Source organism: Mus pahari, chromosome 3 (assembly GCF_900095145.1).
Source record: "Mus pahari chromosome 3, PAHARI_EIJ_v1.1, whole genome shotgun sequence".
Taxonomy (NCBI): Eukaryota; Metazoa; Chordata; class Mammalia; order Rodentia; family Muridae; genus Mus; species Mus pahari.
In genome coordinates this window covers 103,873,383-103,889,292 of record NC_034592.1, presented here as the reverse complement: position 1 = coordinate 103,889,292, position 15,910 = coordinate 103,873,383, and the positions used below count along the sequence as shown (strand labels likewise).

General features: G+C 45.7%; 2 protein-coding genes across 6 annotated transcripts in view; both read right to left on the bottom strand.

Annotated features, from left to right (window-relative positions):
- Capn3 (calpain 3) overlaps positions 1-7,056 on the bottom strand; it is a 41,325-nt gene extending 34,269 nt beyond the window's left edge. Inside the window, exon 1 of one of the 3 annotated variants that reach the window (XM_021193213.2) lies at positions 6,449-7,056. In XM_021193213.2, coding sequence (XP_021048872.1) covers positions 6,449-6,757 — 309 coding nt within the window. In that variant the 5' untranslated portion in view covers positions 6,758-7,056. The remainder of the gene's footprint in view (positions 1-6,448) is intronic. The other 2 variants (XM_021193218.2, XM_021193214.2) reach the window with 2 other exon arrangements.
- Positions 7,057-9,226: 2,170 nt separating this feature from the next.
- The window catches only part of Ganc (glucosidase alpha, neutral C), a 63,463-nt gene continuing 56,779 nt past the window's right edge, over positions 9,227-15,910 (bottom strand). For 2 of the 3 annotated variants that reach the window (XM_021193212.2, XM_029536628.1), the window contains 4 exons: positions 14,273-14,386; positions 13,027-13,139; positions 12,206-12,309; positions 9,227-10,915 (listed from right to left, as the gene is read on the bottom strand). In XM_021193212.2, the coding sequence (XP_021048871.1) occupies positions 10,806-10,915; positions 12,206-12,309; positions 13,027-13,139; positions 14,273-14,386 (441 nt within the window). In that variant the 3' untranslated portion in view covers positions 9,227-10,805. The remainder of the gene's footprint in view (positions 10,916-12,205; positions 12,310-13,026; positions 13,140-14,272; positions 14,387-15,910) is intronic. The other variant, XM_021193211.1, reaches the window with a different exon arrangement.

The following is a 15,910-nucleotide window of genomic DNA, read 5'->3' as shown; positions in this document are numbered from 1 at the left end:
GAGGAGGAGGAGGAAGAGGAGGAGGAGGAGGAGGAGGAGGAGGATAACGACGAGGAGGAGAAAGAGGAGGAGGAGGAAGAGGAAGAAGAGGAGGAGGAGGAGGGATAAAATAGTAATTTAAAAAAGAACGATACAAATGTACAGAAAGCATTTGTGGCTTTTTTTTTTTTTATAAGGGAAATGCATCTTTTCGTGGTTTCTTGGTCATTTCTGTCCCTGCCTTTCTCATTTCCTACATTATCCTGCCAAGTCATGTCAACTTATTCACTGTGGTCCCTGGAGCTCTGTCCCCATCATGACCCTCAGGAGGAGCTGAGGCAATCCTGTTATTTCTAGAACCTTCACTTTCACCAAAAACGGTTGCAGGCTCCCCTGCCCTCTGCTGTCCCGGGTTGGTGGTTTGGGGCCACTGTGATTCTCTGCAGCCAGAACAGGCATCTCAGTTAGTATTAACATTTCAGTTACCACCAGCACCACTTACTGCCTGTGCTGTGTGTGTGTGTGTGTGTGTGTGTGTGTGTTGGATGCAGTATCCTGTTTTATCCTCCCAGCAGCTCTGTGAGAGCTGGAGTTTTCATCTGCTTTTTACAGATGAGGGAGCTGAGACCCAGGAGTAGTCAGTCACATGGTTTAGTGGTGGGCACAGTTCTGGTTCCCCTTGTTTCAAAACCTCTGTCCTGGGCTTTCTTGTTAATGGCTATTATTGCCTCACTGTGGGCATCTAAGACAATGGTTCTCAGTCTGTGGGGTGAGACCCCTTTGGGATCACCTAAACCATCGGTGATATCAGATATTTACATTATGATTCATAACAGTAGCAAAATTACAGATATGGAGTAGCAATGGAAATAATTGTATGGTTGGGGGTCATCACAACATGAGGAGCTGGGTCAAAGCATTAGGAAGGAGGAGAACCACCGAGCTAGGACTTTAGGGACACCACACAGTATAGCGCTAAGCAGAGAGGACATTTAGCTCCTTTATGGAAAAGCAAAGTGAAACTTGGATTGTTTCCCTGACTTGCTGCTAGCGGCAGACCAGACTTCCCATCAGGTCTGCTTGTTCAAATCCTGTCTCAAACTACTGTGTACCGTGGCCTAGTTCTTCCTTTTTGCGGCTAGTGCAGTACCCAACTTCCCTTTCAACGGTCTGACAGAGGCAGCAGACATTCTCTAACAGATCGGAAGCAGAGACCTCTTGCCAACCCACTTTCATGGAGAAGGTAATTTCACTGGGAAATGAGCTATGTGGTTAAGCCAAGTTGTAGTCTGGGCCTGGGTGTCCTGCATGTAGACTGGGTTCTTCTGGAGCCCGGCTGTCTCTAAACCTGCTCACAATGACGTGGGGCAATTGTTGTTTTGTATTAGCCTCGTGTTGCTTCATTTCAGAATTGAGTAATACTGCTTAAGTGACCCCAGGCTGGGAAGACACCTCGATTATAGACTTCACTTTAGAGGCTGTGGAGCCCCAGAGGCCTCCTGGAATCAAGAGAAAGCCCTTCCTTAAGGGTGCTGATGTGTTGGCTACTGTTTGATCTCAGCTGGGAGCCAGTATGTCTGGTGACTTGAGATTTTCAGAGTCCTGGGCAAGTCCACAAATGCCCATAGAAGCAAAGCATTGATTTGGAAGTTACCAATGAATTTAAGTAGGATTATAACAAGTATAGAATCTAGATAATGAGGCTTGGCTGTGCAGTTGATGACTCTAATGTCCTGCACTGGAAAAGCCCCAAGCGTTTTGTGACTATCTGATAAAGCAACCAGAGGCAGGGTGACAACTGAGGAACAGAGGACCCCACTGGATACCTTTACTGTTGTCTGGGTTGTAGGCAGATGACTTCCAGCTAGACACAAAAAGCTTTCCGATGTGGAAATCAGGGCATGTGTGTGCGGAAGGAGAACTCCTTTGTCCTTCTGATTCTTCATGTCGGGAGGAAAGCCAACTACCTCAGACCTTTGACAGTTGTTCTTCAACATTTTGCTCCTGGACTTACGTGGAGTGTCTAATAGCAGTTTTCATGCTGTACTGAGGGGCACTGTGGAGTAGCCAGGATGCTTCCCAAGTGAGAGAGGTCCTGGGGCATCCATCCTTGGAGACTCACACAGGTCTTCAACCCACAGCCTCTGAGCTGCAGGGTCTCCTCCTCTGTCTCCCCAACCCCAGAGCTCAGTGAGGCCTGGGCATTTCCTCTCATTTTGTTTTTCTCCACTCCAGAGCTTTCTACACTGGCATGCTGGCTCAGCACTGCCACTTCAAGACAAGATGCAGCACAAGACTGCCCTTTCCCAAAAGGTTACTTGTCTCAAGTATTTCACAGCTTCAGTGACTGTAGGCCATAGAGAACGGCAGGAGCAGCATGCACGTGTGTGTGTGTGTGTGTGTGTGTGTGTGTGTGTGCGTGTGCATGTGCCTCAGGCTTTTCCTAGTCCAGTTCCAGTGCAGTCTACCTCTCACACTTGCTATATATCAACCAGCCAATCCTTTTCTTTCCTTTTTCCCTTTAGAAAGGGGAAAAAGTCTGCCTCCTTTAAGAAAAGCACTCTGTATGTTGTTGTTGTTGTTAACTTGTTTTTTTTTTTTAATATTTAGGTGACAAGATCCTCATTTTGCCCAGGCTGACCTCAAACTTGACAGTGTCAGCAGTCCTCCTGCCTCAACTTCCTCAGTAGCTAGGAAGTCCCCTCAGTAGTAGACAGGTACCCATAAGCCTGGCCCAAGTATTCTTTATGTAACTATAATGCAGGCTGGAGAGATGGCTCATAGGTTAAAAGAGCACACACTACTTTTGCAAAGGATGTGCATTCAGTTATCAGGCAGCTTACAACAGCCAGTAAGCACATCTTCAGCTGCCTTCGTCTGGTCTCTGCAGGCAGCTGTAGTCATGTGATCACACACACACACACACATTCTCTCTCTCTCTCTCTCTCTCTCTCTCTCTCTCTCTCTCTCTCTTCCATTTGGGTTTCCTTTTGACAGAAAGTTTCTGCTACAGTAAGGATTCAGAGAGGGAGCACATCTGCTAAAGACATGCAAACAATCAGACAAAATTCTATATCAGGAACAAGACTCCTAATACTCAGAGTGTATTTAGCTGTTGTTTGTGTTCCTGTAATAACTGCCTTGGGGCTGGGGATAAGTTACTTCAGCCCAGATAGTGAAAATCCTGAAAGGGGCATAAGGATGGCAGGAAGCCCTCAGGTCACACAGAGAGCAGTGGAATCTAGCCAAGGTGGCTGAATTCGTGCTGGTGGGCAAGCATCTCATTAGCCCCTTTTCCCACCCACTGCAGTACTTCCCTCATATTTCCCCCACAGTGCTGAAGCCACAGTGGCTCTTACACCACCAGGCTTCCTCCCAACGTGCTTGGTGGGGTGAGGGGATGGCCGTTACCTGCTATGGACTTGGAGATCAAGCAAGTGCTAGGATGAACACCTCAAGTTGGTAACACATGGTTGTTGATTAGTGGCAGCTTAGGAAACCCATTTAAATGACACCCTTGGAGCCTAATTCAAGAGATTTCCAGTTATGGTAATAAGCAGGAGGTCTACTGAATGGAGGGACTGAGGGGCTTCTGTCTGACTGGGGGCTTCCTTCAGGTGCAGGTGTTGGCAGCTAGGGAACTAGCAAGGTGAAGGAGTGAAGGTTAGACAGCTGGGCAAAGCACAGCTGGATGTGGGCTAAAAACACCAACAGCAGGCAGCAGGGAGTAGATATGCCAGCAAGAAGAAGCCCTCCTCTCCTCCTTTTCCTCATAGGCCATGCTTCTTCATGCTCTTAGGCCTGACAGAGGTTACCATATCCAAGGAAGTGTTTGGGAGAACAGATTTTTCCAAGAAGGATTTTATATTTTAGAAAGTTCTGGAGTCATTTCGGTTTTTCTTTTCTTCTCCTTTCTCTCTCTCTCTCTCTCTCTTTCTTTCTTTCTTTCTTTCTTTCTTTCTTTCTTTCTTTCTTTCTTTCTTTCTTTCTTTCTTTCTTTCTTTCTTTCGACAGGGTTTTTCTGTGTAGCCCTGGCTGTTCTGGAACTCACTCTGTAGACCAGGCTGGCCTCAAACTCAGAGATCTGCCTGCCGCTGCCTCCCAAGTGCTGGGATTAAAGGTGTGCACCACCACTGCCTGGCTGGAGTCATTCAATATACATAAGTTCTTTGCACTTTTTGGACCATAATCACGTAAAGCGAAGGGTTTGGATAACATGTCCATGACCCGTTCCGACTCTGCCCACCTCTAAACCTATTTTAGAATGTATGTTAATTAATACAAATATGTCCTGATTTTTCCCCTCCCTCCAATCTTTAATTTTATATGGACATATGTATGTGTGCCTGAGTGTATGAATGTGTGCCGCATGTGTGCTGGTGCCTGCAGAGGTCACAAGAGGCATTGGATCCTTGGGAGTTGGAGTTTCACAGCTGTGAGCCACCACATGTAGGTGCTGGGAACCAAACACAAGTTCTCATCAAGAGCAGGATATGCTCTTAACCACTGAGTCATCTCTCCAACCCACTGATCTCAACCATGGAAGGACAAATGGCACTTTAATCAAGATGGTTTGAAAATTCAGGATCTTTGTTGTCGGTGATGATGATAGGGGCAGAATATCAAACAGCCAGGTCTCTCAGAGCATACTGGTCCATATGAGCTCATAGACCAGTCATTGCCACAGAACATTGCAGATTTGCAAATCTAGCTTTTGGGTTCAAAGCCACCAGTGATTTTAGTAAAGGGATTTGGTCCCTTTGCCCTTTGAGTGCTACTAGACAAAGCTCCTAGGGGTTCCCTAGTTTGGAAGGCAGGGCTGTCCTGGGCCAGACCCTTAGATGTGGGCATTCATTTGCTACCAGCATCTGTGTACTATTGTGTTCAGAATATGTACAGGGTCTATGAATGACCATGAACAGACCCTGTTCTCAGCACCAGGAGAGGTGAGAGAGGTTGAAGGAAGTGACACTGAAGTAGACATGTAGAGAATGCAAGGCAGAGCTAATCAGCCCATCCCTGGAAGGGCACTGCAGGCAGATGTTCTGCTGCAGCCAGATGTTCCAATACAGCATAAAGTTTAGAGAAGAGAGTGAAGGTGAGAGGTCAGGCACAGGTCTGCTTGAGAAGGGCTGTGCTTAGCACGGCACCTTGGACTTACCCTGCAGGTAGTGGGGGCTGAGCGGGGGGCATGGTGTGTCTAAGTGCATTGCGTGGGTTGCTCACCCTCTCGGCTTGGGACCTCACACATGTTAGGTGTGTGCTGAGCTACATCCAGCCTACTGCAGCATGCTCTTCTAAGCTGAGGACACCCATGGCAGCCATGGATGGGACTTACCAAAGGACAGCAGAAGGAGAGAGGAGACAGCTCTAGTTAGTAAATAGAGAAAAACATGGCCAGTGAATCCTGTGAGGTGGCCAACATCACTTCTTCATGAAAGATTTCTCGCCCCTGAACTGGCCTGCTCTCTTTGACCCCATCCACTCTGAGATGACAGAGTCCTGGTGACCACTGGACCTCAATGTCCACCTTCTCCTCAAGACTCTAGACTTCACAACGGTGTAAGTTGTGGTCTCTTGTTCACAACACTCCTCCAAGTAACTTGCCCAGTAGGTGAAGCTAGTGGACCTGCAACCACTATTTCTCTTTCTTTGCTGGGATTACTTTTTCTCTCTCCCCCTTTTATATTTATTTACTGATCTGTTCGCAGTGCCAGAGATTGCACACACACGGAGCCCCTGACATGCTGAGGAGAACTCCACCACTAAGCGCTGTTCCTAGCCCCAGATTGTTTTGTGACTAAGATGTTTCTTGTTTCAAAAGCAAGAGTCACATTGGAGGCAAGATGAGAAGGAAGCCAGGGAGACATAATTTCCCTCTGGTGGATCCCTGAGGCTAGCAAGCAGGGTTTCATTCAGGTTCATATGCTGAGTCTGTTGCTGGGTTTTGGCATCCTAATTTATGCAGTGAGGCATAAAGGCAAAAATTCTTCTAATCTCAATGTTATGTTACAAAAAGTAGTCTTTTCCTCTCTCCTCTTTCCCTGGCTTCTGTGTTTCAGAAATCCACGGTCACCGGCAGATGTCCAAAACAAAAAGAACAGCATCTCATGATTTTAGCCTGAGAAATGGAAGACGTCTCGATATAATTAGGCAGAGAATATGGCTCTGGACACTGGGGCACTGATTCTGGGGAGGGGATGACCATTTTTAAGATAAGTTTGGGATCTAGTTACTTTCCTGAACAGCAGTAAGAGAGACAGTGAGAGAGAAGCAGCCCTGACCCTCTCCTCTTAGACCTTCTTAGACTTGACCCTGTCCTCTCTTTTTGCACTTGCAGCCAGAGCCCAGGCCCCTGCCAGAATCCTTCCCCGGTGTCCATGTGCCCAGCTGAGCTTGGGGAGGTGCTGAGTGGGAGGACTTCTCTGAGGCAAACTCCAGCCAGCTACAAAACCAGTAAGCTACTCACCGGAGGTCTCTTCCAGACGAACTGGATGGGGAACTTCTGACTGTAAAAGAGAGAGGTCTCATCCGGTGGGAACTCAGGGTCCAGATAAAGAACTTTCTTCTCTAGGCACTTCTTGCGGAGCTGCTCAAACGTCTTCTCTTTCACACCGATGATCGGAAAATTGCGGCTAATGATGGCTGAATAGATGCCGCTTGGGTGTCCGCCTCCAGCCTCGGTGGTCTTGCCTTGAGCTGGGTGAGGAACTGGCCCTGGGGACCTGGGCTCAGCCCCTGTCCTTGGGGCCACAGTTGGACTAATAACAGTTGGCATGGCAGGCGACTTTGGAAGGAAGACGTTTTAAAGAAAATGAGATTCAGCTACCTTCAAGGAAAGGAAGAGATTACAACGCGGAAGCTGAAGTGATTCCGTCATCTGAGGAAAAAAATGGCCACCATCTCTTCAAAGTTTAAATCCTATCAGAAAACTGACTGGCTTCTGACCAGCTTAAATAGTGAACTATGACCCTAGAGCAATAGGTTTTCTTGAGGAAGGGACAATAAAGGATTTAGACGAACTTTCTACCTGGGGGCCTCCCAGCAGCGCGCTTGCCAGAGGGAGAAGAAGAGAGTGAGGGTTGTGTTTCAGTGGCCTGAAGAAGCTTAAGCCAGGAAAACTAAAAATAGATGTGAAGTGAGGTTGTGAGCACGAAAGCCAGAGGCTGGTGCGTGGCTAGACTGCGTGGCCGCGAAGGACGAGCTGGAGATATTTCTGCATTGACATTAAGAACTCGGCTTGTCAAGAAGAGTGTCTGAGACAGCTGAACACCAGAAATCAGCAAAGTGTGTTAAGAATTAGGCAGCCATGCAGGCTACTGAAGCAGCAGCCGCTGGATACATGGAAAAGAGTATTTTAAGAGTCAGTATCTTTTCTAGAATGTTCTGGAGTCGGCTTTCAGTCCAGTCGGGTAGGAAATGCCACTCAGAATTTCCAGTCAAGGAAATTCCTCTCTTCATGCCCACTGGACACACTGAGTTCAAGTCTACTACATAATGGGATCCTAGTAGACTATTGATTAGATCATTAGATACCACATCAGCATCCAGACAGAACTGGAAATAGAGCCAGGTTAGTGTCAAGTCCTAAGATGTCATGTCTAGTGAAGACTCGGCTTCAGGGCTTTTAAATGGGAATCAAAGTGGCCTGGGAGAGGGAGCTGATTGCCTGGCTTCTACCTGTTTTTTTCTTTGTTTGTTTTGTTTTTGTTTTACCATGGTGGTTGCTCTCTGGGTCATAATGAAATGGCTATATCTGATGTCTGGCAGAGTAGAGGCTTGACCCAGCTTGCAGCTGTGCCTGTTCCTAAGTGACCATGCCTATAGATCCAAGTTTAGAAGACAGGAAAGGGTGGGAGGTGACAGCTGAAATGGGGACATAGGGCAGGAGAGATGGCTCAGTGGTAAAGCACTTGCTGTGTAAGTGTGGGGATCTGAGCCCCCACTTAAAACTAGGTGCAGTAGCATGTTTGCCACCCCAGGGCAAGTGAGACGGGTGGCACGGGCAGGAAAAGCTGTAGAGGCACGGGCAGGTTGTCAGCCTATGCAGCAGAAAACAACAAATTCTCAAATAAGGTGGAAGGCAAGGACCAACACCCCAGGCTGTCCTCCAGTGTGTGGCATGGTACACGTGTTCATGTGGATGCCCACACTCACACACACAAACATGTACACATACATATACATGTCTGTCTGTCTGTCCTTCTCCCCCCCCCTCTCACACACACACAAAATGGAAGGGAGCATGGGCTCATGATTCTTGGCAGTGTAACTTGAAGGAACCCTATGTCTCAGCTACGGGAATCACCAGTTTATCTTCCTGTCCCTCCAAGAAAACACTCAAGGTATCTCTACTCCTGAAGAACAGAGTTGAGCAGTCTCTGAAGGTTGACTGTCCAGGATCAGAGTCTAGGTTGGTGTCTGCTGGCTGTGACTGTGTAGTTTTAGCCTCGTTAACTTTCTTCCAGTCTTCTCTCATGTAAAGTGGATATGATAGTCATTCTGTTGTTGGGTTGGTGTAAGGATTAAACAAGTTAACTCATGTGATGCATTTAAAATGCTGTTAAGGTGTCTTAAGCACTCAGCAAGTGGTTAGAAAGAAGACTGAATTTAATATCCCTTTGGGGTTAGGTTGGGCTGAATGACCATTCTTACAGTGTCAATCAGCTGCCTATCACTATAGCAAGATGAATGAGATAACCAACTTACATACACAAAAGGGCATTTTGGCTCACAGTTTTAGAGTCTTTAGCCCTTATAAATTAACTGCATTGTTCTGGGCCTGCAAAGAGGCAGAGCATCATGGGAGAATCTTGTGGCAAAGCAAAAGCATCTACCCCATGACCAGGAAGCAAACAAAGAGGAAACGCTATAATAAAAGAATGCTATAATAAAAGACCGTGACCAAAAGCAACTTGTGGAAGAGTTTATTATGGCTCATGTTGCACAGGGAGAATCCATGACAGCAAGGAAGGCATCGAGGCACGTACTGAAGCGGGAAGCTGAGAGAGATCACATCTCAACAGCACACAGGAAGCAGAGCAAGCAAATAGAAAACCGAGTGAGGCTATAACTCAAAGCCTGTCACCGATGGCATAGTTCCTCTAGCAAAGATGTACCTCCTAAAAGTTTCATTTTTATTTTATTAATTTAATTTAATTAATTTATTTTGGTTTTTCGAGACAGGGTTTCTCTGTATAGCCTTGGCTGTCCTGGAACTCACTTTGTAGACCAGGCTGGCCTCGAACTCAGAAATCTGCCTGCCTCTGCCTCCCGAGTGCTGGGATTAAAGGCGTGTGCCACCACGCCAGGCTTCCTAAAATTTTCATAACCTCCCCTCACGGTGCTACCAACTGGGGACCAACTGTTCAAACAGATGAGCCTGTGGGAGGGGCAGGCATTTTCATTCACACTACCACAGTGGTACGACAGGTGTGAGAGAAATGTCACATGATCTTAAGGAGCATACGCTCTAGTAGGGAAACACAGTCCTGCTTGAAATACTAAGGCACATCCCAAGGATGCAAAGTAGGGTACAGCTATTTGTGGGACAGCCTTTCAGAGAAAGGCAAACTCACTGCCAGTGGGTCCTGGGAGGTTGGGGTGTCAGGTAGAACTTTTCATGGAAAAGTAGGGCTTGGGTTGGGTCTGGAAGGATGGTAAGATCTGTATGGGTGGAGGCAAGGGACAGTACTGAGGCTAAGGAACGAGAAGGTAGAACGGTGGCAGTTGCAAGTAGGTAGTGAGCACTGAGAGGCTCTGACGCTAAGGAACAGAGACCACCCCACACCAGCAGCAGTGGCAGACGGCGGGGAGTCTCTCCCCAGTCAGGAACATCACAGTGTGGTATACTATTCTAGCCCGTGCCAAGCCATATTGGAACCTAGAGTCAGTAATACTGAGGTGTCTTTATTTAAACCCTTTGTTAAGCCTGTGGGGGTGCATTCATTTGATTTTTAAAGCCAGTGTATTGGAATACTACTTCTTTTGGTTATTGGCCGTGCCTAAGACAAGTGCCAATCCCTGTGCTATTCTAGTCCCAGCCCTGTGATCTATTTTTGAAGTTCACCTGTGGGATGTGGGCATTTATTCCATTTTTACTAATTATAGCTTATTATATTCACTTTATAAATATTCTTCAGTTAGTAGATAGTTTTTAATAAAATGTAATTAAAAGGAGTAAATCTGACTTTGAAAATTGATTTGGTACTTTTGAATCTAAGAAGTGTGAAAGAGGATCTTATCCTTGTGTTCTGGAGTCACTCTCAGGGGAGAACAACTTTCCACAGCCCTTGCCCATGGAGTGTCTGCAGCAGAGGCAGCCTTACCCACACTGATGCTGACAGAAGGAAACCCTGAGAGTGCCAGGCACTGCCATCCACTTGGGAATTGGGTTGGGCAACTCTGTTGCTGCTATAGTCGGAGTGAGCTTGCTACATAGCCTGAGGCAGTCCCCACAAATGGGCCTCTAGGTAGCCCTGCTCCAAGTCAGGCCACTCCCTGAGCTCTTTCAGGGTCTGTGGGAAGGGCAGTGTTCATGCAGAGTGTCAATAATACATCTTTAAATATATAATCTGAAATCTTATTTTTGATTTTTTTTTTGAGACAAGGTCTTACAAGCTTCCTGTACGCTGGGATGACAGGAGTGGGCCACTGCACCAGGCTAAAATCTTAAAACCTGAAATTGATAGGTTATCAGTACACTAGAGATAAGTGAAATGTCATTTTCCCCAAGGAAGCAAATCAGATGGCAGCACAGATCCGCAGAAGGCCAAGAAGGTAGTGCGGTCAGGTGGATCCCTGTCCTCCACTAGGGTGCCTACTCATCACCCCACACGGACCTCCCAGTCCTCACCAACGGGCAGAGACAGCTTCTCCAGACGCAGGGCTGATGTTTTGGCACAGTATGTAAAAGCTGCAGGCTGAGCTTTACCATCTAAACAGCAAGACAATAAAAAGATGGTTTGTGAGAAACCAGGAGAAAAAAAAATCTTCAAAGCTGATACGTCATTTGATGTTCTCAAATAGTGTTACACTTCACTTCAGAAAACCTGGAAGCATATTTATTCATGAACTCTGCGAATGCTTTAAAACATAAAAAGTCTCATTGTTGTGAATATATTCCTGGTTGGAGAGACACTATCAGGAGCAAAGTGATCTATCTAAGAAATGCAGTAGGTGAAATTCCTCAAAGTAGAATTTTATGGCTGTGTACTGGCTGGGTTTGTGTCAACATGACAAGCTGGAGTTATCACAGAAAAAGGAGCTTCAGGTGAGGAAATGCTTCCATGAGATCCGGCTATAAAGCATGTTCTCAATTAGTAATCAAGGGGGAAGGGTCCCTTGTGGGTGGTACCATCCCTGAGCTGGTAGTCTTGAGTTCTTATAAGAGAGCAAGCTGAGCAAGCCAGGGTGAGCTAGCCAGTAAGAAACATCCCTTCATGGCCTCTGCATCGGCTCCTGCTTCCTGACCTGCTTGAGTTCCAGTCCTGACTTCCTTTAGTGCTGAACAACAGTGTGGAAATGTAAGCTGAATAAACCCTTTCATCTCCAACTTGCTTCTTGATCATGATGTTTGTTCAGGAATAGAAATCTTGACTAAGACCTATTACACATTAAGAAACACCCAGAGGGCTGGAGAGATGGCTCAGTGGTTAAGAGCACTGATCGCTCTTTCAGAGGTCCTGAGTTCAATTCCCAGCAACCACATGGTGGCTCACAACCAATGGGATTCAATACCCTCTGGTGTGACTAAAGAAAGCTGCAGTGTACTCATATAAATAAAATAAGTAAATCTTTTAAAAAGGAAACACTAAAATACTATTATAGGCTTCCACTAGTTTCTCTGAGTATACATTAGCTGTGGGAGAAAGAGCCACTCAGGATGAGAAGCAGACGAGCCTGCTAATCTAGAGCAGTGGCTCCCAGCCTCGCTAATTCCTCATGTTGTAGGGACCCCCAACTCTAAGATTATTTTGTTGCTACTTCATAACTAACTTTGCTATTGTTATGAATCCTAATGTAAACATCTGATATGCAATCCCTGTGAAAGAACATTTGTGCCCACAGGTGGAGAAGTGCTGCTCTAGAGACTAGAAAACCCAGAAGGGCAGAGATGGCCTGAGCTTCATACAGTGTGACAGTTTGGGAACAAACCATCTCTTAAGTGCAGATACTTCTGTGCTTACAGCACAGACGCTGCAGTAAGAAGGAGCTGTTTGCTCACCAGACGAGTGGGTAGTCACAGAAGACGGCTTCTTCTTAAGGCCGAAGACCAAGATCTGCTGCACGATGCACTTGCTGGGGAAACGCCCCTTCCCATCTGCACACCTGGGAGGATACAGAGGTTATCAGGGAAAGAGAGGGATGGGCCTTTAATTGGTCTCCAGGTCAGTATCTCTACCCCGAGAGTTCTTGTTTCTACAGAGCATGGTCCATGTAGGGGCCATATTCAGTAGGGCAAAAAGATTGAAAACAAATGATTCCCTGTGACAAGCACTAGGTAATCAGGGCCACCTCAATCTCCCTAAACTGTTTGAAGGGCACAAAAGATACAGTGTGGTTTGGATATTACAATCAAGCTGAAGGAAAACAGATATTTAATTCATTGGTACATGGAGGAATGGAGGTATTAAGGAGTACTTAAACTGAATAGTTTTATTTTGGGGGCAAAAAAGATAAAGGCAAGAGGAGCTCTAATGGTCAGTGATTGAAAAATACAAATGGCCTTCACCATTCACTTATTTAAATAATATCTTAAATAATTTCTATTACTTTTATTTTAGGAATATAAAATTGGCTATGTGTATGTAAGTGTACCACATGCCCTTGGAGGCCAGAAGAGGGGGGTCAGATCTCCTGCAGCTGAGTTACAGACCATATGGGTGCTGGGAACTGAACCAGGGTCCTCTTCAAGAGCAACCAGGGCTCTTTAACCCAAGGCCATTTCTCAAGCCCCTAAATTGAAAGCTTGAGCTATCCATTTACTTGAAGATGCCAAGAGGTGAGCATAGTCTAAGAGAAGTCACAGCTCATAGCTGCCCTCACCTGTTGGTCAGAACACTGGAGCAGAATAAGAACTTGCGGTGTAAGAACTGGTCCTGGTCGAGGTACTGGAATGAATGGCCGTCATCGAGATACAGCTCTCCCACAGCGGAACCCTGTGGAGTGAATTACAGAGGATCTGCTGGTGGCAATAGTTTTATAGAAAAAATTGTCATCTCCCAAAGGGAAAGAGTAGCAGCTGAAAATCTGTGAAAAATCTGAAGAGCTGAGCATTTGAACTGCACAAAGTTACACATAGGTCCCTGACATAGTCAATGTCCAGCCACCTGGAGGAGACCATAAAATAATATGAACAGGGTGGCTACATAAGAGGGCCACTCAGAGTTAGGCTTTGTTGAAGGACATAGAAATATGAAGTATAGTCAGCAATGACTTCTGTGATAATACTATCCCAGAACGTGTCAAGAACATTCACAGAACAGAATTGAAGTTGAAAAATATCACAATATAATAGATGGAGTCAACTGTCTCTAGATGCCTTTCATACTCTTTTGCAGCCCAACACTCCAGCCCTCCACACGGCAGGTTAGTTACTAATGCTGGTGGCTGCAGGCTGGGTCTCTTGCTTTCTGCAGTCATTCTGGGATCCCACATGGATCCTAGAGCATAGTTTGCCTGAAGAAGACAAGCTTCAATAAAAATACATGGAAAAGAAAGCTCTAATTTACTTATTTCACAATATTAATACAACTAAGTATAACTATAACAAGAATACATTTTTGGCTCTGTAAGGCATTGAGGTAAGAGAGAGGTATGCAACCACAAACTTCACTTGGCTTAGAAGATGCTCCCAACACTCCCAAGCCATACTCAAGGGGACTTTAGGTATTTGAGCTGCCTGATGAGAATAGAAGTCACTGAATAGGTTCAGGTAGGCCCAAATAGTTAAGATACATTTTTAATGCCCCTCTTCGGGAGGAGACTGAGTTTCAGGATTGGTCTATGGGGCAGACTGCATAATAGTTGTTTTCCAGTAGCAATCCATACCAACCTGAGAGGTGGGCATTGCATCCCTCAGATGTATGTTTGCATCATTCCTGGATCTCAGAGTTCCTAAGAGCAATGCTAGGAAGGGCAGACTTCACAGTATTCACAAATGACAGCCCCTGATTTCCAGATAAATATCAGGAACATTGTTTCATATGAGATTTATTAGTTTTTCTTACCCTCAAAAGGCTACCATTATAAAGAGATAGAATAGGAGGAAAGTGACTGGCTTTCCAAATACCTGAGTACTTAGGGCAACCCGGAGCCCATAAGGGGAGTCAGCCATCCAGCCGGTGGACTTTCCCACAGTAGTCTTTATTGGTACCACACTTCCACCTCGTTGAAACACTGGGATCTGTAACACAGCAACACTCTCAGGAATGATATACCCATACAGAGAACTTTCCAAGTAGAATTTTTAAGTGTTTCATGATATGAGATCCTTCCCCTTATAGATATAAACTCAAGCAAAGAATCTGTGGGCAGAGAAATGGCAAGCATGGGGACTGTGGGATGAAAAGAAATGGATCAACTGAAAAATGGTCCATTAAAAATGATTTATTTGGACACTCCAGCTTGGAAATTCAAAGTCCATCTCATGGTCAGTATTTAACCTTTAATAAAGCTCTCTTTAAGTTTGCCCTCTAATAAGTGTTTACTTATTTGTTATCTATACTTATTTTGCATTTTTATAACTGTTTTGTGTGTATGTGTGTGTATGGGGCACATGCATGTCATAGCATGTGTATGACGGTCAGAAGACAACTTTGTGAAGTCAGTTTCTTGTTCTATATTATGTGGGTTCTGAGAATTGAACTGAGCTTGGCAAGCTTGCATGATAAGCATTGAGCTAACTGGCAGGCCACAAATCATCCATATTTTAAAATATTGGGGCAATTACCTACATCCCCCAACTTATTATCTCTACCTATCTGCCTTGGGTTCTGTTGCTGTGATAAAACATTGACTGGAAGCAATTTGGGGGAGAAAAGGGTTTATATCATCTTACATCTTACAGTTGGAGTTAACACAGGAACTCGGAGACAGGAACGGAAGCAGAGACCATTGAGAAACCCTGCTAACTGGCTCACTTCCAGGCTCATGCTCAGCTGCAGTCCTTGTGCCTCCCAGCACCGCCTGCTCTGGGGTGATACTGCCCACAGTGAGCTGGGCCCCCTGCATCAACCAACAACCAAGGACATGCCACACAGACATGCCTACAGGCGGGTCTGATAGAGGTATGTCCTCAGCTGACTCTAGTTTATGCTAAGTTGACAAACTAACGCCTTGCCACTTTTTCACTGACACAATGAATTTTATTCTACTCAACTTTTTAGAGGCCCAGCTTTACCCCTAAAGACTTATTTTTCAACTTAACCAGAAAGGACATTCCATTTTAGACCTTTAACACCCTTGTCAATAAAACAGCAAGCATGTTCCTCTAGAGACGTGCTAAAGAGTGGGTTTTCTGTTTATGTAAGTAGGTGCAATGGGACTTGTGGAACAAAGTGTTTGTCTGTCTGTGGAGATGACTTCTGTTGGTTTCTCCCAGTGTCTGCACACGTTTGCTTCTCCACTCAATGAGTCAGCAAGATAGCAGACCCTATTCTGTGGCTCAGAAAGCATCAAGGGAAGTTCAAGGAGGCTGTGGCCATGGTTCATATCTATCAGTCTTTTGCAATGGCTCTTGGCAGGAGAGCCTGGTAGGTAGGTTTCTTACCTCCGGTAAGGAGCTACTCAGATCACGTAAGTGCGTGTGCTTTTCTTTGAGTGAAGTGTTAGTAAGGAGAAGAGGCTGAGAACAGGTGATTTTGGAAGAGAGAGTAGAGTGGTCAAGATATGCTTCCCCACCCCCCATTCACAGGCAGCAAAAAAGAAA